At 30.6% G+C, this 25,761-nt stretch overlaps 1 protein-coding gene across 3 annotated transcripts in view; it reads right to left on the bottom strand.

Annotated features, from left to right (window-relative positions):
• The window catches only part of LOC143073549 (solute carrier family 12 member 2-like), a 56,209-nt gene that overhangs the window by 5,971 nt on the left and 24,477 nt on the right, over positions 1–25,761 (bottom strand). For all 3 annotated transcript variants that reach the window (XM_076249183.1, XM_076249182.1, XM_076249185.1), the window contains 19 exons: positions 25,649–25,759; positions 24,977–25,088; positions 22,442–22,569; positions 20,870–21,115; positions 16,611–16,718; positions 15,025–15,148; positions 14,304–14,405; positions 13,547–13,702; positions 12,988–13,087; positions 11,858–11,969; positions 11,292–11,435; positions 9,918–10,027; positions 8,773–8,888; positions 8,026–8,277; positions 5,587–5,701; positions 4,874–4,960; positions 4,159–4,276; positions 1,711–1,778; positions 396–538 (listed from right to left, as the gene is read on the bottom strand). In XM_076249183.1, the coding sequence (XP_076105298.1) occupies positions 403–538; positions 1,711–1,778; positions 4,159–4,276; positions 4,874–4,960; positions 5,587–5,701; positions 8,026–8,277; positions 8,773–8,888; positions 9,918–10,027; positions 11,292–11,435; positions 11,858–11,969; positions 12,988–13,087; positions 13,547–13,702; positions 14,304–14,405; positions 15,025–15,148; positions 16,611–16,718; positions 20,870–21,115; positions 22,442–22,569; positions 24,977–25,088; positions 25,649–25,759 (2,445 nt within the window). In that variant the 3' untranslated portion in view covers positions 396–402. The remainder of the gene's footprint in view (positions 1–395; positions 539–1,710; positions 1,779–4,158; positions 4,277–4,873; positions 4,961–5,586; positions 5,702–8,025; positions 8,278–8,772; positions 8,889–9,917; positions 10,028–11,291; positions 11,436–11,857; positions 11,970–12,987; positions 13,088–13,546; positions 13,703–14,303; positions 14,406–15,024; positions 15,149–16,610; positions 16,719–20,869; positions 21,116–22,441; positions 22,570–24,976; positions 25,089–25,648; positions 25,760–25,761) is intronic.

Here is a 25,761-nt window from a genome sequence, read left to right as displayed (position 1 = left end):
CATCAGTAACAACATATTAAAATTTGGGAAGCTTAGGTAGAACAGTTCATGCGTAAATGCACGGAAACGACTGGAAACTCCATTTTTCAATCTTTCAAGAACCAAAACTCCTGAACGGTAAAAGTCAAAATCGCCATTATTGAACTTGACCTTCATTTAGTTGTTAGTAACAACATATTAAAATTTTAAAAGCTTTGGTTGAACGGTTCATGAGTTAATGCACGGACAACATTTGATTGCCGCCCGCCCGCCGTACATCCCCAAATCAATAACCGACATTTTTGTCACAAAAATCCGGTTAACAAAGATGGCTGAAATGGCCAATGAAGATCCTATAGTATAAGCATTTACATTGTACTTGGCTACTATAAAACTAACAATGACTTAGTACTGACCTTACTATTAGGAATAGAATGTCAACACACTACTCTGATTACCACGTAATAACAATATCGGTGGCATTCCTGTCGTTAAAACATCCAACCATGCCATGTACAATCCTGCTGGACAGGTGCCTTTCCTAGGCATTGGTAAAGTCCTACAGAAAATAGCAATAATTTTATACAAATAAATAAACAGTCTTTCTTAGGCATTGGTAAAGTCCTACAGAAAGTAGCAATAATTTTATACAAATAAATAAACAGTCTTTCTTAGGCATTGGTAAAGTCCTACAGAAAGTAGCAATAATTTTATACAAATAAATAAACAGTCTTTCTTAGGCATTGGTAAAGTCCTACAGAAAGTAGCAATAATTTTATACAAATAAATAAACAGTCTTTCTTAGGCCTTGGTAAAGTCCTACAGAAAGTAGCAATAATTTTATACAAATAAATAAACAGTCTTTCTTAGGCATTGGTAAAGTCCTACAGAAAGTAGCAATAATTTTATACAAATAAATAAACAGTCTTTCTTAGGCCTTGGTAAAGTCCTACAGAAAGTAGCAATAATTTTATACAAATAAATAAACAGTCTTTCTTAGGCATTGGTAAAGTTCTACATTAAGGAGCCATCTTTTTACACAAATAAGCAAACATAAAAAATGGAAAGTGGAAATGGGGAATGGGTCAAAGAGACAATGTTATCAAATTATACATCAAACAATATGGACAGTACTTAGGCAAAATGTGTGACATACAATTTGCAACTGATTTGTCCAGTTTAAGACCTTAATTATGTTTCTAAAGCTCAAGTCAATTTGTGATAAGGAATGGCTATACATATTCCTATAACTGGTCAATTACAGTTTACCCTTTTTTATTTCTGATTGCTCCCATGTTAATCTAATTTTTAAATTCTTCTTTATTTATCAAAATCCTTTTTATTGATTTGACTTGGTGGAATTCCTGAACATAGTGGACAATATGTTTATATCGATAGAACTATAGAATGATAAAATTAAATGCACAAATATGCTCTAAGATATGATTTGACAAAAGGAAATCCTGATCATAGATAAATATTTTACAAAATCTTCAATTTCCTGTGGATCAAAATCTGTCTTAATAAGATTGTACCTAGATATATGACTTTCTTTTAAGACAGGTACAACCACCTGGAAATACTGAGACAAGTCAAACTTTTTTTCTACTATAATTTTCTGCTAGGATTTTTGTCAATAAACAGGACATTTGTTTTCTCATGTCCAGCTTAGAAAATCAAAACTATGTATATGTATGCCATATTGTTATTATACAAAGATAACTAACTTACATAACTATTAAAGATGCTTCTGATGATTTGATCTTCAAAAGCTCGCTCAATCTTACATTTCTCTGTGTCTACAATGAAATAAAACAAAACAATCTGATCTATTGTTGTTAAGATAAGTATTATACATTGTATCAGTATTTTAAGGATCTACATTAAAACTTTAGATTGAATTGATTCTATTATTATATAATTATTTCCTAATGTCTCAGTCAAACTCATTCTAATGTATAAATACACTTAAATTTTTCAATTTAGAAAATATTTGACCTGTTATTTTTATTCCCTATATTGTAATCAGATTCACCTTTCTATGATTTAAACATAGGTATAAGGCATCAACGTTCTATGATTTATACATAGGTATAAGGCATCAACGTTCTATGATTTATACATATGTATAAGGCATCAACGTTCTATGATTTATACATAGGTATAAGGCATCAACGTTCTATGATTTATACATAGGTATAAGGCATCAACGTTCTATGATTTATACATTTGTATAAGGCAACGTTCTTTGATTTATACATATGTATAAGGCTTCAACTTTCTATGATTTATACATATGTATAAGGCATCAACGTTCTATGATTTATACATATGTATAAGACTTTAACGTTCTATGATTTATACATACGTATAAGGCATCAACATTCTATGATTTATACATACGTATAAGGCATCAATGTTCTATGATTTATCCATATGTATAAGGCATCAACGTTCTATGATTTATACATATCTATAAGGCATCAACGTTCTATGATTTATACATACGTATAAGGCATCAACGTTCTATGATTTATACATACGTATAAGGCATCAACGTTCTATGATTTATACATAGATATAAGGCATCAAATTTCTATGATTTATACATAGGTATAAGGCATCAACGTTCTATGATTTATACATAGGTATAAGGCATCAACGTTCTATGATTTATACATATCTATAAGGCATCAAGGTTCTATGATTTATACATATCTATAAGGCATCAACGTTCTATGATTTATACATATGTATAAGGCATCAACGTTCTATGATTTATACATAAGTATAAGGCATCAACGTTCTATGATTTATACATATGTATAAGGCATCAACGTTCTATGATTTATACATATGTATAAGGCATCAACGTTCTATGATTTATACATATGTATAAGGCATCAACGTTCTATGATTTATACATATCTATAAGGCATCAACGTTCTATGATTTATACATAAGTATAAGGCATCAACATTCTATGATTAAGGCATTAATGCAGATCATGGTCATCATTAACAGTTGGAAACCCGGTTGAAATAGAACAAAAGAATCGAAGCTCTTTGTTAGAGAAGGCGATAAATGTGTACTGTATTGTTTACTATAGTGACAAAAATTTTAAAAGTTAAAAGAAACAAACAAAATTACAATTTTCTTCTCAATTACGAGGTGTTTTATTTTAAAAACACCATTTGCATAAGTTTTCAATTTATCTAGTATATAGTTAAGCAGAACAATTAGATTTCAAGTCGACAACATGGGTATCTTTCAAGTTGGATGAAGAAAATCTATAACCTCCGATTTTTTTGAAAAAATTACCACGGACGGAAAACATATCAATCTATTAGTTCAAAAATTTTCGTGTCTGCCCTTCCATTATGTGACTCAAGAAAAAATTCCCAAAAATTGGTAATGATTGTATCGAAAAGAGAAAATCGAGTGCACCTTTTTATGTTAGGGCGTGTTTGAGTTGAATATTTTGTCTTGATATTGTACAAAGTAAGATTATTTCATACATGGTCTCGCTTCAGATTCTATTATTTTTATATATCAAAGCTACAGATTGACTTTATAACACAAAAAAATAACAGTACTAAAAAATGAAATATATGGGTCAAGTGAAATACCTATCTAATGAGTCACAAAAACAGAGAAGGTGTGTTCGAATAGCTATTTTTTTACTGAAAGTACTTGACGACAGTCTTTCAAGTTGGATGATGAAAATGCATATCTTTGAAAAAATATAATTTTTTGTGTGTGAAAACTAGGGTTTATAGTCTTTATACACTAAAAAAATCTAGTCTGCCCTTCCACGAAATTTTAAATTAGAATTTTTTAAATGTTTATGAATTTTCGAAAATTCCACCTGACAACCGATCAGACAATAGTTTTAAGTTGAATCAATGCAGACAAGATCATTAACTGATGCTCATTAGCTAGTTGATACATTTGTCTTTTAAAATACAACTGACATATACAGGACCATAATGGTGCAATGTGGATAAATTTAACGGTTTCCATGGGCAAAACTGGTAGCGCGTCATCCCTACAATGGCTTCCATTTCTACGATTGTGAAAATGAACTGGCGTAATGGGGAGATAATTCTGACGAAGTAGAATCCTGACTGTTAATAGTTAAACTCGGTATTTTTTTTTCAAATGAACATATACAATTACCTTTTCTTTCAATAAAATGAGATCCTCCTCTGAAACTTTCCATGGGAACTCATCTTTAGTCTCACCATTATCTTCGTCTAGCATCCAACCTTCTAATAAACTTTCAAATGACTTCATACTGTAGAGGAAGAAAGGTAAGTCCATATCTAGATTAGTATTACAATTTTATATGTTAGAAAAAGAATAAATATCTGACATTACTTTTGAAATTTTGTAAACAAAAACAATTAGTCTTGTACATGAGACATGTTAACAGGAATGGGATAATACAAAAAACATTTTATAAAATCAAACTAGAAACAAAAAAAATGTTAAATTTACTTCTAGGTAAGATAATCTTCTACCACGCAATAAAATGCAAGTTCACATTTATACTTGAGTATTTTAGAAGGTAAAATTTGTTCAGCAAAATTTGTCACTTTATTTGAACTAAGCTGAAGTGGAAGTGCTTCACAAAGTGAATGTGGAAACAAATTTCGTGCTTTGAGACTATAGAACTTATGTTTTTGTGTAGATTCCTAGTTTTTGTAGTCCTTTCTTTTACGAGATCACCCTGATTGTTCCATGAAAGTGGTTGGTTTCCAATTCTTTACTGTAACTGTGATCGTGATTCACATTTATAGCTATGAAATTTCATTTGATTTATAAAACATTTGACCTTCCAAGGAATAACATTTATTCATTAACCATAAAATAAATATGAAATTGTATGTACCTTTTTTCACTTGGTTTGCGACCTATTTCTGGTAAAACATACATCTCCTTACAGTCTATCCTGAATTTACTCAATAGTGTTGCTAGTCTGTAAATATAAATATTTTTTATATATAGTACATCATGATCATTACTCCTCTTACCATCCCAATAATTTAGAGATATTTTCTAATTGGAGCCTTATCTCCTCCTTTGCATAGGATTTCCCTACAGGGATATAAAAATCTCCCATGGCATTTCCTACATAATTTTTTTCTTCAATTTCCAGTTAGAAATTAAACATGTTTTTTATACTTGTGGCATTAAATTGACAATTTCTTTTTTAATTCTGATTCATTTTTTTTTTCTTTTGATAATTATTTTCTAATAGATATGAATCTTAAGGCAATATAATTATCAATAAATAAACTATATTTTATATTTAATCTGGAATTATTCTTCGTTTTTTTTTTGTATAATTTAAACTTGTGTTTTTTTTGTTTTTTTTTTAGTTTTTTACTTAGAAATCAGAATTTTTATGTGGAAAAGGTAGACAAAAAGCTTGTCTTGCAGGTGTAAAACTAAAGTTCATTTTGCAAAATTTCAAAGATGGAATATAATTATAGGTAGCCTTATATTTTATTTGAAGGCTTAATGATTATTTCCTTTGTATTTGTCTGAAGAACTTTTCCAGGCTTAGTGATTATCTCCCTTATATTTGAATAATGAACTTACTGTCTCTGTTCCCTGTCAATCTCTCCTCTCTTTGTTCCTGCTGTGAATATTCTCAGCTTACAGTTACTCCATTGACTCTGGGTAGTCAGAATGTAGGGTAACAGTAATGTCAGACCTGGGGGAAAACAAAATTGACAGTGTCATTAGAATTGTATCAATAATATCTCATCTGAGAAAAAATAGACATCAATCACTTTTGCATTCAATATATTACACATTCTTTCCAATTCAAAGTTAAGGAGTCGTCTACCTACTTTCATAAGCACCAGACCTACCTAAAAATTATATATGCATATTTTTTGTTGTTTTTTGTATAAATTATGACTTAATTTTCGATTCACTCCAACTATGGCACCACAAAGCAAGCTTGAAATTATTTTGATAATGCCATGTGGTGACTGCCAAAACTTAAATAAACCTTCATTTTAGGGTCACTGACATCCATAAAAGTTTCAAGGTAAATCAACATAGTAGTACTTCAAAATGAATCTCAGAACTTGAAAAAACAACAAAAACAATCAGGGGTCACCACACTTCAAAATTATAGGGAGAAGTCACTTCTCCCTGGCAGCAAAACAGGGAGAAGTGAAGACCCAACAGGGAGACTTCAAGGAGAAGTGAAGGCCCAACAGGGAGACTTCAGGGAAAATCGACAGATCGCGTTTATACTTTTTATAAACAAAGTCTTCAAAGAATCTATCCTTTTTGTCTGTTTGTTACTATTTGAATCATTTTTGCATGACAATTGCTAAGGAAGTACATTTTGTAAGTCCTTGTCTTGCCATGCTTGTAGTCTGAAATACTTTTTTATTTACATGTGTACCTATGAAAATTGTCAAAAAATATCATGACATAAGGACCATAAGTTAATGGTATAAGAGCTATAATATTTATTCTGGTAGGTCTGGATGAATTGAAGATTTGACATGGATCAAATTATGCTGTATTTCAAAGATTTTAAAATTAAACCAAGTCTAAGAACCTTTTAAAACAAAATTAATTATCAATTAAGAAAAGTTAAAATACGGTTTCACTGTCTTTCATAGCTAAGATCATGATTCAAAAATGTATTTGTTATTAAATAAAATTTAATAAGAAATCAGAGAGAAAAGTGTTTGACATGTGTTGAAAACGTAAAGTGAAACTGTTATAAATTTCAAATCGTGTACATGTAATCGCACATGTTTGAGTTATTTCCATGGAAATGCCGATTTCCAAAATCAACTTGCCGTTAGAAATGTATGTAATTGATTCTTAAACACCTAAAGTGGTTAAACGTACTAAGTAATTAACGATTAACAGGCAATTAAGTCTAAATCACAAAAAGTCATATCGGAAAAGTCGTATTTTTCATAACCGGATTTGAATAGGTACTTGTAAATCAAAAACAAATACGGTGCGATCCGTGTCAAAAATTCTTACTTTATATTTTTCAAAAATATACGACTTTGGAAGTAAATATTGCCAATCCTAATCAAAATAATGAGCAGATATTCATTGAAATACTGTTTAAAGGACCTTTAGATGAAACAAAGCACATGTATCAGTCTGTAAAACAAAATCCTGAATGAAAAACCGACTGCGTTTTGTAGTTTATAATCGTTGTGTTGGTTCCCGGCAGTGTACTAAACTACGTACATAGCAAAAATACAAGCGGATACCAGTTGATAATATTCCGTTTTTGAAAAGAAATATGAAATTTTTTAAGGGGCATCACAAATTGTCAGTAAATATAAGAAAATCAAAATTAATAGTACATATCAATATGGATTAGGTAAATGATGAGAGTTGAAAAGATGAAATAGCGCTATCTACAATTTTCAATAACAAAGATGGTGGACAATAAACAATCATAACAAAATCGAGATTTTTTCTTTTTTCTTGCTTGTAGTACACCCGGTAAAGCAATTTTTATGTTGAAGTATGTTACTATCCCGGAGAAATCAGTTCTGAATTTGGGGAAAACATGCTTTGTATTTCAATATTGGTCATTTACGTTTGAATCGAGAATTTCTCAAAAATCATGAGGCAACATTGGGAAATTTTACTGAAAATCGAGGGCGACATAAACTTCTCCCTGGAGCTTCTCTAGAGCGACTTTGTCGCTCACTTCGCCTGGTGTGGTGACCCCTGAACAATTATGATCCACAAAGTATGGTCACTCTTTAAAATATGTTTTTCAGTATCTTTTACAGTCCCTTAATGAATGATGACATTGTTAAAAGATTTTTTTATATAGTCAACATTTGTGACACTTGTTCTTGAAGGGTCAATGTGAATTCCCTCAAAATCGTACTTATTCTTTTTTTATAATCCATGACATTTTGTTGATTAGCACAACTTTTGCATAATTCCAGCTTTAGTTTAAACAATAAAAGAAAGACAAATCTCAGTCTTTTATCTTTGTCTTAACTAAGCAGATTTTCTATAAGCAAATACCTCCATCATCAAACAGCCACCAGACATCAATGGTTCCTTTCCTCATCTTTTTTCCCCCAAACCTCTCAGACAGCTGATCTAGAGGAGAGGCTGATTCGTCCTTCTCCATGTCTCTATTCGGGGTAGAAGCATGAGTGTCATTCTCTCCATTGGTAGAGGCTGTACTGTAACGACGTAACATGGTGGGGGATCCCTCAGGAATGTGCAGAGTCTGTTCTCTTTCTGGATCACTTTCATCTTCATCTTCTTCATCTTTTTAAAAAGAAAATAGAAATTCTGTCAATATCCCTAATGTGCCTCAAATTCAGGTATTAAATATTTATCAATTATGGACTTTTGATGAGGAGGTCATTATATATGGACCTTTTTAGATTATATTGATCGAGGAAGAAGACATAGGTTAATTATAATCAAACAGATTCATTTATAAAATATTATTTGTAACTGAGCGAAAGTCCTTAATTCATATACAACATATGTAAATAGTGTGAGTTTGAGAATTGTATTGACTCGATGTTACTATATTGGAAATATGAAATATAATGTCATCAAAAAATATCTGTGCATTGATATTGGACTTGTGGATAAACTAACAAAAAGTCAAGCAATAACAAGACCTGCTTAGGTCAAAATAAGGAGATATCTAATGATTGCCATGAGACAACAATGCATGAGAGACCAAATAAGAAGGAGTCAGCATGATAAATTATGTGACAATCTAAAGTACAAAACAAAGGGCTTTATTACCATTTAGGTTGACTTCTTCCTCTTGTTCTTGCTTTGTACAGTCACCACTTTCATCAACGAGAAATCCTTCTTTAACTCTCAGTATAGCCACTCCCATCTGCAGGTCAAAAGCATCACTGAAGAAACACAAAGCATTGTTATATTTGATTTTTAACAGACAAGTAAATTAAGTTTAAAAGACAATCTCTATAAATTCATTTTGTCTGCTTACATTAATTTTATATATCTGTGTTCAAATGAATTTATAGTTATTACATAAATTATATTCATCCATAAATCCATAAATAAAAGGAAACTAGAGGCTCTCAAGAGCCTGTGTCGCTCACCTTGGTCTATGTGCATATTAAACAATGGACACAGATAAATTCATGACATAATTGTGTTTTGGTGATGGTGATGTGTTTGTAGATCTTACTTTACTGAACATTCTTGTTGCTACAATTATCTCTATCTATAATGAACTTGGCCCAGTAATTACAGTGGAAAATATTTTCTAAAAATTTACAAAAATTTATGAAAAATGCTAAAAGTTAACTATAAAGGGCAATAACTCCTTAAGGGGTCAATTGACTATTTTGGTCATGAAAACTTATTTGTAGATCTTGTTTTGCTGAACATTATTGCTGTTTACAGTTTATCTCTATCTATAATAATATTCAAGATAATAACAAAAAACGGCAAAATTTCCTTAAAATTACCAATTCAGGGGCAGCAACCCAACAACAGGTTGTCCGATTCATCTGAAAATTTCAGGGCAGATAGATCTTGACCTGATAAACAATTTTACCCCACATCAGATTTGCTCTAAATGCTTTGGTTTTTGAGTTATAAGCCAAAAACTGCATTTTACCCCTATGTTCTATTTTTAGACGTGGCGGCCATCTTGGTTAGTTGGCCGGGTCACCGGACACATTTTTTAAACTAGATACCCCAATGATGATTGTGGCCAAGTTTGGTTTAATTTGGCCCAGTAGTTTCAGAGGAGAAGATTTTTGTAAAAGTTAACGACGCAGGACGACGACGGACGCAGGACACAAAGTGATGGGAAAAGCTCACTTGGCCCTTTGGGCCAGGTGAGCTAATAAAATGACTTAAAAGTTATAACTAGCAATTACAAAAATAATAAACTTAATCCGTCAACCTACTGAAATACATTAAAGTATTCCTCGACTACACCCTGGTCTTCCTTTGTCCTCCAACCAGACATGAATCCCATCATCACAACATTAGGTCTCAGTTTACCAACTCCTGTGTTCTGAAAATATATTAATAATATGTTACATAATAAGTAAAGACTGTGCAAGATAATTTTGAAGTATTTCTTAAAATTCCACCATCTCATGAACAAAGGCCACCATAATTATTTAAGGTAGCACAATACAAAGATTTTTCATCCCCAACCAGACATCTTTAAACTGATGTAATTCCACTCATCTTTCTTTAAATTTTATAAATGAGGTACCAAAAGATAGAAGAAGGATTAATCTTTCAAATTGTGATAATTTCATTATGACATAATTATTACATAATTAATTGTATCTAATTAGTTGCCATATTGTGATGTCCATACTTGAATGAATTTAGCTTCTTTCTTATTCATAGCATCCCAAAATATTTTATAGATTCTTGCACAACACAGTTTGACCTCCCAAACTGTGTCTCAGATTTTCCCTATTGTATTTCATTCTCTCATAAATCTACAATGAAATTTGCAACAATAATTCATAAGAGACCACTAAATTCAATTGGGTATAAAATTTGTTCTATTGATGTTTTTGGAAATCTGAGACACAGTTTTGGAGGTCAAGCTGTGTTGTACAAGAATCTATTAAATATTTTGGGATGCTATGAAGAACAAAGACGCTAAATTCATTCAAATGTGGACATCACAATATAGCAACTTATTACATAATAATTAATTATGTAATATTTATGTCATAATGAAATTATCACAATTTGAAAGATGAATCTTTCTTCTTTCTTTTGGTACCTCATTTATAATATATAAAGAAGGATTAAATGAATTACATCAGTTTAAAGTTGTCTGTTTGGGAGTGAACAGATCTTTGTATTGTGCTACCTTAATTAAGCTTATAAATGTTCTACACAAACAACCAATAGTAATTTATATACAAGGTCTTCAAAGGCTGACAGATATCTTTTTCTTAAAAACACCCCTAAACATGAACCTGTTGATGTCTGTGAAATCAAAATTCCTTAAGTCATAAGACATTTAAAGAAGACTGCACAGTAAGAAACACACAACTTCTACATTAAATTCTAAATTTTGTATTTCAAAGCCATTAATGCTAACTCGACTATATAAAACATAAAAAAAAAAAAAAATGCATACACTGAATTGTCTGGTCTGCTAAACTGACAATTGATTTTATGTTCCAAGATAAAGGTTTTACTACAAGTATTACATAAATATTTAAATATCTTTTATAATGAGATCAAGGTCAGATAGTCCTATCAGATGGGCATGTACACCTTACAAAATCTGTCTTTCTACTCACTAGCATAAGAGCCTGTACACCAGTCCTGAAATTCTCCGCTGATGTTGCACTGTAAAACGCCTTAATCTTTTTTTTATTTAGCCATTTGTTAACCTCCCATGATTTGTATCTGTTTATCAACTTCACGTTCTCATGGAAATCACCCTGAGAACAAAAATACAAAACATATATTAGGGTTTCTCGTAAATTCTCAAATAACCTTCATATTTTTTTCTTCATTGGTGTATAGATGTATCGTCTAATGACCTTCTGTAATATTTTCCATTTCACATTATAGTTCTTTGATCAGCTTTCTAACAAGTTACTGCTGCTTCATTTTATGATTTGTTCCCATGAGTCCTTATCTTATGAACAAGTATCACATTTTTATTTTTTGCTTTCAATAAAAATCATAAAACTCTTCTGACAATTTTTTAGAATGAATATATAAGATAGTTGTAGCTAGTCATTCAGTTTAATTTCATTTAAATTAACAAATTTATAAAGAATGCCTTGTTAATTGTGTACCAATAAATTTTTTTTTAAATTTGTCCATGTGGCACAGATAAAATATGAATGATGCTCACTATAATAACATGGCCACACATCATTAGGCTGACTTTCTTTGAGAGTGACCATACAAAGTCCACTAATGCAGGTCTAGACTTCGGTAGTCCTGTCAATACTAATATCTGAGGTCTGAAAACAAAAAAAACATTGATATTCTAATTTAAACTCATTAATCCTAGATCTATTGACACTGACTGAACTTGGTCTGTGTATTTTCTAGACTTCACCATATATTAGTTTTTTACAGATGTGTTGGTAAATTTTGCTCATCCTTTTAAAAACTGTAAATTCAAAAAATATCACGATGTTTTTATTAATACAAAAAATGCGAGTGTGTTATAATTGCAATAATTTAACCTAGCATTTTGAAATTTTTTATGAGTTAAACAGGACTATTTTCAATATAGCAAAAATTAAAATCGTATTTTAGTTTAAAATGACAAAATTGCAATAATAAATGCACACAATAATTTCTGAATTTACAGTACCACAAGATATGATTAATGGTTTGTTGATAATAAACACAACTTTCTGCACACTTGACTGTAAAATGGTACAGGAAACTGGAGTATGTGGACAGAACTCGGGATGGAAAACTGCAAATACTAGAGATTTAAAATTCAAAACATCTATCAGAAGCAGGGTTCTTACTCACAACCTCAAGGCTAGACGGCTACAAGTTAGAGAAGATAGAGAACAAAAACTAAAAAAATTAAGCGATTTTTACGTTCATAAAGGAGCATAACTCAGGATCTGTACAAGTTATGCCACCCAATCTATAAAAGAATCTGTATTTTGTGGCAATATGCATTCTGTTTAATATCATTGGTTGAGGCAAACTAAAAGTTAGAGAAAAGAAAGGAAAAAAATCAGTTATGTTTATAAAGGGGCATTACTTATATACGACCACCTAATTTCAACCTTGATCTGTGTTTTTTGGTAATAAGCATTGTGCATAAGTTTTATAACAATTGGTTGAGGCAAACTAAAGTACGAGAACAATAACCAATTTTCAGAACATTCAGGATTGACAGATGGATAGATATGGGATACACAAAATGCCACCTCCACATCGTACTCTCATAGTATTGAACATTTCATTTTTTTTCAATATCAACATTCCCTGATTTACTGTGAAATTTCTAACCTGAAGTTTTTAATGTGATCCTCCACCTGAATTAACTTTAATGTGGATTGTAAAGCAGTTCTATATACATGGGCTTGTGTGGAGGAACCCCAGTTAACATCTGAAAATAAAATGGTTGATATAGATTTACATGAGAAGCTCTGCTAGGCTGTACAGAAAGGCACTGTTACAATATTATATTATACATGGTTGATATAGATTTACATGAGAAGCTCTGCTAGGCTGTACAGAAAGGCACTGTTACAATATTATATTATACATGGTTGATATAGATTCTAGTAAATGTTTATTGAAATATTGAAATTGGTAACAACATGTTCCAAGTCTTGTATAAAGACAACTGACTTACAATATGCATGCCAAAGAAATTAATCTGGCTATGCTTATAAAAACATTATCACTTACTATTTGAAATATATATAATTGTATGGGCTTCTTTTCAGGTTTCTTTCAAAATCGTTTAGTCAAATGATTATTTACATATTTGATTATCAAACTTGATTCTTACAAAATCAAAATTTTCATACATTTTAAATCACAAACTTTCGGTTACACCTACCTGGCTTGATATGATGTACATATACAAACAAAGCTACAATGACAGCAAAGGTAACCAGAGCTGTCCACCAATTAATTATAAACATCACAGTTGTACAAAGTAAGGCACCCAACAAACTTATCCACATAGAGTAGTAACGAAAAGCAGGACGCCATCCTGTTAAGGTAATACAGGTAAATCATGTTAAAATAAATCACACACACACATTAATCTATACACAATTAGGTTAAACTAGGTCACACACACACATTTTAATAGCTATATTTGTTTGTAATAGCAATTTTGAATAGACAACATCATATATTTCTAGGGGTTAAATCCATTGTTTTTACTGACCAACTATAAAAGCCTCATTTTGGTATCCCAGAATTCATTGGTATTGTAATATCTTCAAAAATAAACAAAATAATCAATTGCTTAACCAATAAACCTCCTTTTTATCAATTATATGTCTGGTGCAAGCATGTATCAATAATACAAATGCATGGTGTTCATGTTTGTAGCCGGAAGCATTCCTATAATATCATGATATTTAGTCACCCAAGACAAGATCTGTCAAACTGATTCAACAGCTTTGTTAAATAAGCGCCACATATAAATTATAATTATTAGCAGGATTAAATAATTGCAAGCCACATGTAAGTAATAACAATTAGAAAGATAAATTTTATATTTCAAACAGCATTTTTTCATTAAAATTGGTAACAATAATCTTTGGGCCAGGTGAGCTTAAAAGGGAATATGTTGAGTAACTCACCTGGAGATCTGGCTAAAGATGCATCAAACACAGCATAATTAATAAGAGTGTAAGCCATTAAGAAAAAGTTGGATATAATCGGAGCTATAGCATTCAAATCACCTGAAAAATAAAACTTCAAATTAATTTGGCTATAATGGGAGCTAAAACATATGAGCATGCTATAGAGTATTTCTATTGAGTATTATATTCAAATAAATTAGTGGATACAATTGATATTGAGATGAAAACTTATTGAAGGAATGCTTATAAAATAAATGGGGAATGTGTCCATGGGTCATAGATGACTGACGCCCCATCTTGCATATCATATGAAGTTATAAAGGGACATAACTGAAGGACAGTTAAAGCGACCCTACCCAAATTTGTACTTGATCTGAGTTTTGTGGTAATAAGTATTCTGTACAAGTTTCATAAAATTTGGTTGATGCAAACTTAATTTGGAAAACGGAAACAAAAAAAATTTGTGAAGAGGCAAAACTCTAGAGTGGTTAAAGTGTCGCTCCAAAAATCCAAACTTTATCTGTATTTTGCGGTAATGAGCATTGTGCATAAGTTTCCTAGCATTTGATTACAGCAAACTAAAGATAGAGAACGGAAAACCAATGTTGGGATTTACGGATGTGCATATGTACCGACGGATAAGGGTAAAACCTAATGCCTCCACCCCACCCATTTGTCATTCAAAAGGGGAGATAATACAGTGAACATCAACACTTACCTATACAAACAAATGCTACCCCTATAAAATATGCTAATATATAGGCTCGTCTTGGATTATCACTCACACCATATCCTTTAGCAAAGAAATCTATCTTTGGAAATATCTTATCTTTACATACAGCCTACAAAACCAACATGTGATAAGTATAACTTTATTGTAATTCAACAGCCAAATAATTGATAATAATTAAAGACAATGCACTAGTCTAGGACAATGCTAAAAGTAGCTAAACAGTCTCTCCTTTTTTAATTGCGTCTAGTGATTTATTTTGTGTTGAGATTGTATTATCTTTTGATTGTTTGTGTTGTTTGTTGCTGTCTCATATACTGTAGAAACAATCATTTTTGTGGGATTAAAATTTCGTGGTTTTGGTCTCAATAAGATTTCATGGGGATTTAATTTCGTGGTTTTTATTAATTTGAAGCGCAATTATATGAAAGTTGAACTTTCGTGGGTTTTTTAATTTCGTTGATATATTCTTTCCACGAAATAAACAAAAATAAATCCTCAACAAAAATTTGTTTTTACAGTATATATGTATAATCACTCGTGTTTTATTTCTTTTCATCATCAATTTATCAAAAGAGATCATGTGTCTAGTTATTTGACACTCCATAATGATTGGAACTTATAATGGCAGCTGTGTTGATTGTAATTAGACCATACTTCTATCAGTACAGAGATCATAGGAGGATGAGTGGATTAGGTTTGTAGCAAAACAAATTTCCTATTTCACTTGAAAGTAAACTCATTTCCCTGAATGAAATCATGTACTTTATTATTAATATGTAGCCATGATTCCAATCAATGTATATTCATTTGGGATTAATCATACAATATTTCAGATGCATATAAAATTTTAAAGCACTTCAGGTTATTATTGCTTTAATTTTTAACATGGTGAACTTTTGAATTTGGGATTAATCATACAATATTTCAGAAGCATATAAAGTTTTAAAGTACTATTACTTAAATTTTAACATGACGATCTTTTGATTTTGGAATTCTAACCATACCGATAGTTATCACCTAAATTCCAACATGATAAACATATGACTTTAGAATTCTACCCATATAGATTGTTTGAGAAGCATACAATAGATTTAAAGCTTTCACTTTGATTGTTAAGATCCTAACATAATGACATTTTGTACAGACAATTAATTGTGGCTCAGTAAACATGCTTGAATAATAAATTAATTTCACTATTTAAGGGTTAACTACATTTTAAACATATATGTCAAGGTAAAACCACTGACTAAGATTAAAGAACTTCAAAAATAGCTTTTATTAAATCTTGACATTTGTGAAAAAAGACAGTTGATAGTTGTTGACTACTTTAATTTAAAGTAAAAAATTATTTTAATTTTTTTTATTAATGCGAATAATTGTGACTGGGTTAGGACTACAATACTAACAACTGGCATTGTGATATCTGTAACATATATCTGAATGTAAATTTTCCTAAAATTGTAATAAATAATCTTACATAATTGTCCATTCTTCAAAAAATCATAATAATGCACACATTAATTTCTGAATTCATAGAAACTTGAGAAAGAAAGGGAAGTAATTGAGCAAACCTGGAAGACTTTAGGAGCAGATACAAGACTGGCTAATGCTGAAGACAGAGTTGCTGAGAATATACCAATGGTGATCAGAGGTCCAAACCCTGACATCTTTTCCATTGCCTGCAATACACAACACATATTAATATATATTATACTATATATTTATATATCTTTTATCATATAGCTAAATCAATGTATTTATCACAACACTGCAGTAGCATATAAGAGTTCAAAGTTTAAAAAGTCAATTTGTTCCCATATTGATTTGATATTTTGTTGTAATAAATAAGGTTAAATACAGGTAAAATCCAGCTATAACTGGATATTCTTTTGCAATTTTTAACACAAATGTCCTCATTTTCTACACAATGGTGGTATGTGTAGAACGGGTTCTGCTTACCCTTATGGATCACCCCTGATTTTGGTGGGGGTCATATTGCTTGGTCTTTGGTTTCCTATGTTGTGGTTTGTGTGCTGTTGTTAATATTTTCATTGTTTTGTATTTTGCCATAGCATATCAGTTTGTTTTCACCTTATGAATTTAAATATCCCTTTGGTACCATTATATTATCTTCTTTTTAAATCTCTAAATGAAACCCTGATAAATGAATTTATGAAACATAAAATGAAGCAAGAGTTCAATGAAGCATAACATGTACATATAGGTAAGGATTCAGTAAAGCATACTTAACCAGTCTTTCTGTTTTAAAATTTTATACACCATTTTTTTTAAATATCTTTCTCAAAACATTTTTATTGACAAGTTCTAATTTACTTTAACTTACTAATAGTGAAAGTTTTCAAGAAATGTACAGTGCATCATGCATTAGTCATTCGAACTATATTTTAATTTAAAAAAATCTTTAGTCAACTTCTTGTTGTACCATAAAGAGAGAAAGTTTTAGGGTAAAGTTTATATTGATACAGAATCTTACAACTTTTTCAGTTTTCAAGTAGTGCAACTCCTACATTTTATATTAGAATTTTGTAAAGATTGTTGATAAAGCTTACAATTCAATTTGAATGGGATATTACATTTCATTAGACACAACATGAATCAATATTTCCTTTCTACAAGACACTAGAGGCACCTGGTATGGAATTCAATGATTGTTCAAGTTTGCTGAAAATTTTATTGACAGTTATACTTTTGTATACAAACAAACAATTGGTTTTTTTTTCCCCATCTACTATCTAGATTTTTAGGAAGTTTTCTAATAAATTTTCCATTAATGTTTTCCTTATGTTGGTTGTGCATTCATGCATGTCAACACAAATTACTTGGTAAAGAATTGCCAATTTGAAGACATAATCTTCTCAACTGACATTGACAAATCAATTTCTCACTAGGTTCTTCATGTAATCAATCAATTCAAATCACAATAAAATGCCAGATTTCAAATAACCGAGTGATTTTTTTCCTTTTAATCCTAATTTGTTATCAACCATAAAATAAAATATAAAACCCTTGTAAATCAATCTTTAATGTCAAGGTGACCTCAGGACATTTTCTTCTACAGGAAGAACGGTAAACCAGGATATTCTAGTTAGGTAGTATTTCCTCAAACAATATTCATTTTGCTCACTAAAACACTGCGGTACCAGTATATTTTGAAGCAGAACAAAAAAATCTGATCAATAGCAAATCCAGTCCTAAAAAGACATGAATTTTCTATGGGCATATTCAAATGAGAGTTGTAATTAAACGTTACAAGTTATCAAGGCTGAGTAAATCAATGGTTTGTTGTTACATATATTGGACATTGCACTCAACATATCAATACGTTTTTTCAATACTGTAGCAAATGTCACTTCTAGTTCTACTGATTACAATAGATTACTGAATAAGACATCCTCAAGACAAATTGCTCAAGATTTAGCAAGGTCAGGGATATCTTATAAATTACACAAACAAAATGTAAACATCTTACAAAAGCAATCAGATAAATGGAAAGATAAACTGTCAGGTCAATTAGAAGATAATGTGTAACCTAGAAGACTTGTTTAAGATCTGCTACATTTAGAAGTTTTCTTTAAACAGAGAAGCCAAAAAACCACTGGTTCACTATATTTCTAATTGAATATGAATAAAAGAGGACATTAGGTAGACAGCATACTAACAACGCAAAAAAACATTTGGAGATCAACCATAGGCAGGTATCTAATATAATATGTCAAGATTAAAATCTACATCAGGTTTCCTGCAGGAAGTCCTCTCTGGGACTCTGGCATCAAACACCAATGACTATAAAATGCTGAGCGCAGCACACTGAGCACAGCCTGATGAAATAGCAGAGGTCAAACCCTGAACAGTTGGGGCAAGTTTGGACACAATATTCAAGCTTGATACTGTCTGAATTTTTGGTTGTGATCAAATTTTTAATATTATATACATTTCTGCCAAATTAATGTGGTCAAATTTAATAAAGATCTTAACAAGAATGTGTCCATAGTACATTGATTCCCCATCTGCATCATCATATTCTATGTTCTAGGTTCTGACCGTAAAAAAGGGGGAAAATCTCTAATTTGGCATTAAAATTAGAAAGATCATATTATAAGGAACATTTGTACTAAGTTTCCTGAATGGACAGACGGAAAGATGAACAGACAAACAAACGGACAGACGAACGGACCTATAGACCAGAAAACATAATGCCCATAAATGGGGCATAAAAATCTACTATGCAATACTGTGCAAATGAAGATTTCTTCTAGAAACATATAAAAAAAAACATGAAATTTAAAAATTTTGAAGAAAAATATAAACCTCCCAAAAAATTGGGAAAAAAATCCTCCCTCCCCCATATTTTAAGAGAGATCCATACACTAAAACACAAGTTATTGTCTGCAAACTAGAAAAAAATGCTTCTTTTATTTTTTTGACCATTTTTGTCCCTATAGCTAATTTCTGCATGTTTTGAGGCAATTACCCCATACGTATACTCAATCAATCCCAGCCTTTCTTTTGAGATATGGAATCTTGTACAATTTCAGAGAAATCCATACACTTACACACAAGTTATTATCCAGAAACTACAAAATTGCTTATTTTGGCCCCTTATTCCTAAACTGTTGGTACCATAACCCCCAAAATCAGTCCCACCCTTTTTTTTGTGGTATTGAACCTTCTTGTAAAATCTCATAGATATTCTTTCTCTTAACTTAAGTTATTGTCCTGAAACCAAATGTGTCGTCGGACAATAATGATAACGCTGATAAGTCACTGATCATGACAACATCATGGCATAATACAGCCCAAAAAAATTTTGCGGCTGTATAAAAACATCAAGAAGAAAGTAGCTTTATTCTAGCAGACAAACATATAAATTTTGAAGTAAATGATCTATGCATACTCAATCTACAGCAGAAATGTGAAAATTTCAATAAAGGTTCAATATAGATAAAATAAATATGGCCCTTATTTTTAGCTAAAGTTTATAAAAGGGTTTATTGACCATTATCATTATGATTCAAAGCTAAAACCATGGGTAGATAAGAAATAGTCCTCTTTGGTGAAAATTGATTATTCAGCGTTCTGCAATTTTTGCTTACTTTCACCTAAACTTTGGCATATTTGGGGTCACCAGAAAAGCAAAACCTAAAATCTGTCTCATCTCACCTACACCAACAAAGCAGGCAGGACAATAACATAATCTGTAAAAGTTTAGGTAGGTTGTAAATAAATCCATGTCCTAACAGCAAATAAAAACTTAAAATCTTTCTTCACAGGGTATTAATCATTACCTATCATCAAAAGGCCATGATCAATTATATATTTTTTTTAACCAAAAGATCAAACAAGTAGTTTAACTTTAAACACATGTGATGTTCGTTGGTAAGAAAACTTACTTAAATCCTCCAAAGGACTGATAAACATACTGTCATGAATTAGAAGTTTCTTCATTATATAGTTTCCAAATGGAAGGAATATTCTGTATTTTCTCTTTTTTACGAAATTCTCCTTTGATCTTACTGACTAATAATTTTCTTTCTCAGCACAGTTATTTGAAAAATTATCGCTAGAAGCTAGGGGAGCACATGCCGTTGTCAATGAAATTAACAATGTTGTCATAGGTAAAATAGTAATAAACAGATTATAATAGGTTATCTCAACTGGTTTGCTTTTCTCACTTTCGCCGTACTGACTCCAGCAAGAAAATCAATCTTGTTGAGATGACCAACATAAATCTATAACTTCTGTTTTGTTAGGCAGAACAAATACATAATGACATAATTCTATGAGGTTGACCTACTTTCAAAAATCTTACCTGATAATCATGTAATAATCCAAACAAGCTTGTGGGATCAACAGTACAATTGGCTATTGTAGATGTGATATTGTCCGAGGTAACAAGGTTGGAGTTTAATGTATTATTTACAAGCACAGATGAACACACTGTTAATGGAATTTCTCTTATCACAGTAGCGCCTAATATCCATGCAACAACTATATACACAACAGACGATATCAAAATGGCAAGAATTGTTCCTTTAGGAATGTCTTTCTGAGGATTCTGTAAAAGAAAGAGATATTTTAAGGGTAATTCATATATAATTTAATTTAACAAAAGATTAAATGTTGAAACAACATAAATAGAAGAAAAAAGTAAAATTAACAAAATAAGACAGCAACCAGATAACAAATTTCACCAATAATTGACATCTATAATATGATCTTAGAAGTAGTCCAGCTATTGCTTGTTTTTGAAAGTTTCAGCCAGTTACATACTCATACTGAAAATAGTTCTATGAACACTTTTAAATTGAAATTTTACATTTAAGTCCTTTAAATATTCAAGTCTTAATAGTATAAATATGTAATATCTATATACATGGGACTTCCACACACTAATATCAAACTTGATTGCAGAATACCGATGGTTATTTATATACATTGGACTTCCACACATTAATATCAAACTTGATTGCAGAATACCGATGGTTATTTATATACATGGGACTTCCACACACTAATATCAAACTTGATTGCAGAATACCGATGGTTATTTATATACATGGGACTTCCACACACTAATATCAAACTTGATTGCAGAATACCGATGGTTATTTATATACATGGGACTTCCACACACTAATATCAAACTTCATTGCAGAATTCCACACACTAATATCAAACTTTATTGCAGAATATTTAACTTAAAACTAATGACGAACACAACTTTTGCAATTTCTTTCTTCTTATTTTATTCCTATTTTTACACTTATAAAGGATTCACATTAATTTGATAACATTTTTTCAACTATATTTTGATTGAGGAAAGGGATTTTTTTTTAATTAAAAGTATTGCAAATAACAATAAAAGACTTGGTACTTTCAAAAATTATCAAAAAAAATCCTACTTTTTTGTGGTAAAAAGGTTGTGGGTATCATCCATAAATATGGATTATAGAAGACTTTTTATTGAAGTCATATTAAACAGGCACAAAATGTGTTGGGGTAAGACGTTCAGAGTTAAAGCCAAACAGATAAAAGGAAAAGAACAGCTGATCAGTCCATTACATTTAATAGGTCCTCTATCCTGATTATACTCCATAGCATATTTCTCAGGGCCATTCAAGAATTACTATAGCTACATGTATATAGAACGGAGATAATATACTTAAAGACCTTCATATGTACCAGATTTATTTTAGGAAGTAATCCATTTTCAAGTTGTTGTTGTTATTAACACTGCTATTTATATTTATCTTCTAGAACAGATGATCTGTGTTATAAAGGTGAACTACACTATACGATAAATCATTTCATATGGTTTTTTTAATTCTATATCAAAATGTTGAAATAACACTGTTCAATGCTGCTTTAATCCGATACTTACTTTTAAATCTCCTGATATATTAGCGCCGGCTAATATGCCGGTTGCAGCAGGAAAAAATACAGAAAATACAGAGAAAAAAGATTCACCATCTATAAACTGTGGCTTTAAATTTTCTACAAAAAGAGTACCTGAAATATAAATCAATTAGATATAAAACCACAATAACAAAGGATTCTATCCAGTTAAGATTGTTATTAAAATAAAACATAATGATCTCTGTTTCCACTCCCATCTCTTGAGTGAGTTTCAAAGTGTAAGTTTCTATTTTAACTTTATTTATTGTACAAGTTGATGTTTGTGGTTTACCATTGATACCCATGTGTATCTCTGAGAATAAAAAGCTAGTGTATTTCTTTCAAGAGAAGACAAGCGTGGAAGTCAGAATACAAATCGACTGTCCTGAACTAAGGATATGCATTCTGTGTCATTTCTCCTTTTGTCTCATTGCCAATCATATCACATCTTCTTTTTTGTATTAAGAGATAAAACATCTCTTACAATTTTTGTATTTACTAGTTTTCTATTGGCTGATTTCAGTCATTTTTGTGTATAGCTTTCCTAGCCGCATAGAACAAAACACCAATATATGTGATAACCCATGAAAGTACTGGTACCAGTGACACTTGTTCTTTACTGATTTAGTTTAACTGCTAACATATACTTGGAACAATACACAACTTACATTCATTAACAACGTTAATTAAAACGTCAACCCAATTAAAAGTAGATTGACTTATACTAATGATAATGTACAAAGGACATTTGCTCTGCTTACCATTTATCATATGAAGAATTTACATTCCAAATATAATAGACATTTGCACTTTAAATTTTGTATTCATTATTATGACATCTAGGACCTCTTTGCACTAATTACCTTATTCAATAAACTGTAAATATCCTGTTATTCTTCCTTTTGACCTGTATCTGTAAATCATGGGGAGTTATAATGGTAATTTTCAAATGTTCTTGAACCTTTTTTAACATCAGTGCCTGCATTGAGTGTGTTCTAAGGATATTTGTTTGCTTTTTGGTTTTTTCCATTACTCATAGGTATAGAAGACATTACTTACTATTATATCATATGATACCTCTGTCTAAGTTCTCTTTACTTACTATTATATCCTATGATACCTCTGTCATAGTTTTCTTTACTTACTATTATATCCTATGATACCTCTGTCTAAGTTTTCTTTACTTACTATTATATCCTATGATACCTCTGTCTAAGTTTTCTTTACTTACTATTATATCCTATGATACCTCTGTCATAGTTTTCTTTACTTACTATTACATCCTATGATACCTCTGTCTAAGTTTTCTTTACTTACTATTATATCCTATGATACCTCTGTCATAGTTTTCATTACTTACTATTATATCCTATGATACCTCTGTCTAAGTTTTCTTTACTTACTATTATATCCTATGATACCTCTGTCATAGTTTTCATTACTTACTATTATATCCTATGATACCTCTGTCTAAGTTTTCTTTACTTACTATTATATCCTATGATACCTCTGTCATAGTTTTCTTTACTTACTATTATATCCTATGATACCTCTGTCTAAGTTTTCTTTACTTACTATTACATCCTATGATACCTCTGTCTAAGTTTTCTTTACTTACTATTATATCCTATGATACCTCTGTCATAGTTTTCATTACTTACTATTATATCCTATGATACCTCTGTCTAAGTTTTCTTTACTTACTATTATATCCTATGATACCTCTGTCATAGTTTTCTTTACTTACTATTATATCCTATGATACCTCTGTCTAAGTTTTCTTTACTTACTATTATATCCTATGATACCTCTGTCTAAGTTTTCTTTACTTACTATTATATCCTATGATACCTCTGTCATAGTTTTCTTTACTTACTATTATATCCTATGATACCTCTGTCATAGTTTTCATTACTTACTATTATATCCTATGATACCTCTGTCTAAGTTTTCTTTACTTACTATTATATCCTATGATACCTCTGTCTAAGTTTTCTTTACTTACTATTATATCCTATGATACCTCTGTCTAAGTTTTCTTTACTTACTATTATATCCTATGATACCTCTGTCATAGTTTTCTTTACTTACTATTATATCCTATGATACCTCTGTCTAAGTTTTCTTTACTTACTATTATATCCTATGATACCTCTGTCATAGTTTTCTTTACTTACTATTATATCCTATGATACCTCTGTCTAAGTTTTCTTTACTTACTATTATATCCTATGATACCTCTGTCTAAGTTTTCTTTACTTACTATTATATCCTATGATACCTCTGTCATAGTTTTCTTTACTTACTATTATATCCTATGATACCTCTGTCTAAGTTTTCTTTACTTACTATTATATCCTATGATACCTCTGTCTAAGTTTTCTTTACTTACTATTATATCCTATGATACCTCTGTCTAAGTTTTCTTTACTTACTATTATATCCTATGATACCTCTGTCTAAGTTTTCTTTACTTACTATTACATCCTATGATACCTCTGTCTAAGTTTTCTTTACTTACTATTATATCCTATGATACCTCTGTCTACATTTTCTTTACTTGGAGGGATAAATGTTCCAATTATAAAATTAACAAGGGCAATTAATAAGGCTACTAACAACACCATCTGGGCCTGGAAATAAAAACATGAACGTCAATTAATATATTTCATTTTTTCAAGAATTATATATAACATTTAAAAGCATTAAACTTTTGCTAGACTGAGATATATAAAGGGGAAAAGGTACAGATACCTTATTCATTTATGCAAATTATACATTGATTAATAAAATAATGAAGTGCTTTTTGCTTTTATCAGTCCATTTATTTCCTTTTTTGCTATATTTTTTTTCTTTTTGGAAAATTGAAGAAAATGAATTTTGAAAAGAAATGTAGCATGCATGAATCTTATAGAAAAAAATGTATAAAAAAGGGATGAGAAACTATGGTAAGAGTTAAGCAGTAAAGAGGTCTACCAGTATATATGGAATAAGGTTATTGACATGTTACTCTCAATATCAATTGTATATACAGTTTCTAACAAGTGAAAGAAGCCTTTCATATCGACTGAAACTTGTAGAGAAATTCTAATGAAATTCATTACTTGTTACCAAGGCAGAGAGTTTAACATGTCTACATTTGTATAGATGTTGTAAGGTTGTTTTATTCAGCTACTGATATAGCATAGCTTACTCTTGCTTCCCACTCCATACCAATGATAGCGATCACTAACAGAAACGTAGTAGTCAAGATACCAATTATACGTATATCATTGACCTCGTCTATCATCAAAGCATCGTGTTCCT

The sequence above is a fragment of the Mytilus galloprovincialis genome, chromosome 4 (assembly GCF_965363235.1).
Source record: "Mytilus galloprovincialis chromosome 4, xbMytGall1.hap1.1, whole genome shotgun sequence".
In the NCBI taxonomy this organism is placed as follows: Eukaryota; Metazoa; Mollusca; class Bivalvia; order Mytilida; family Mytilidae; genus Mytilus; species Mytilus galloprovincialis.
The sequence above is the reverse complement of the archived record's forward strand: the minus strand, read 5'-3'. Positions and strand labels throughout refer to the sequence as shown.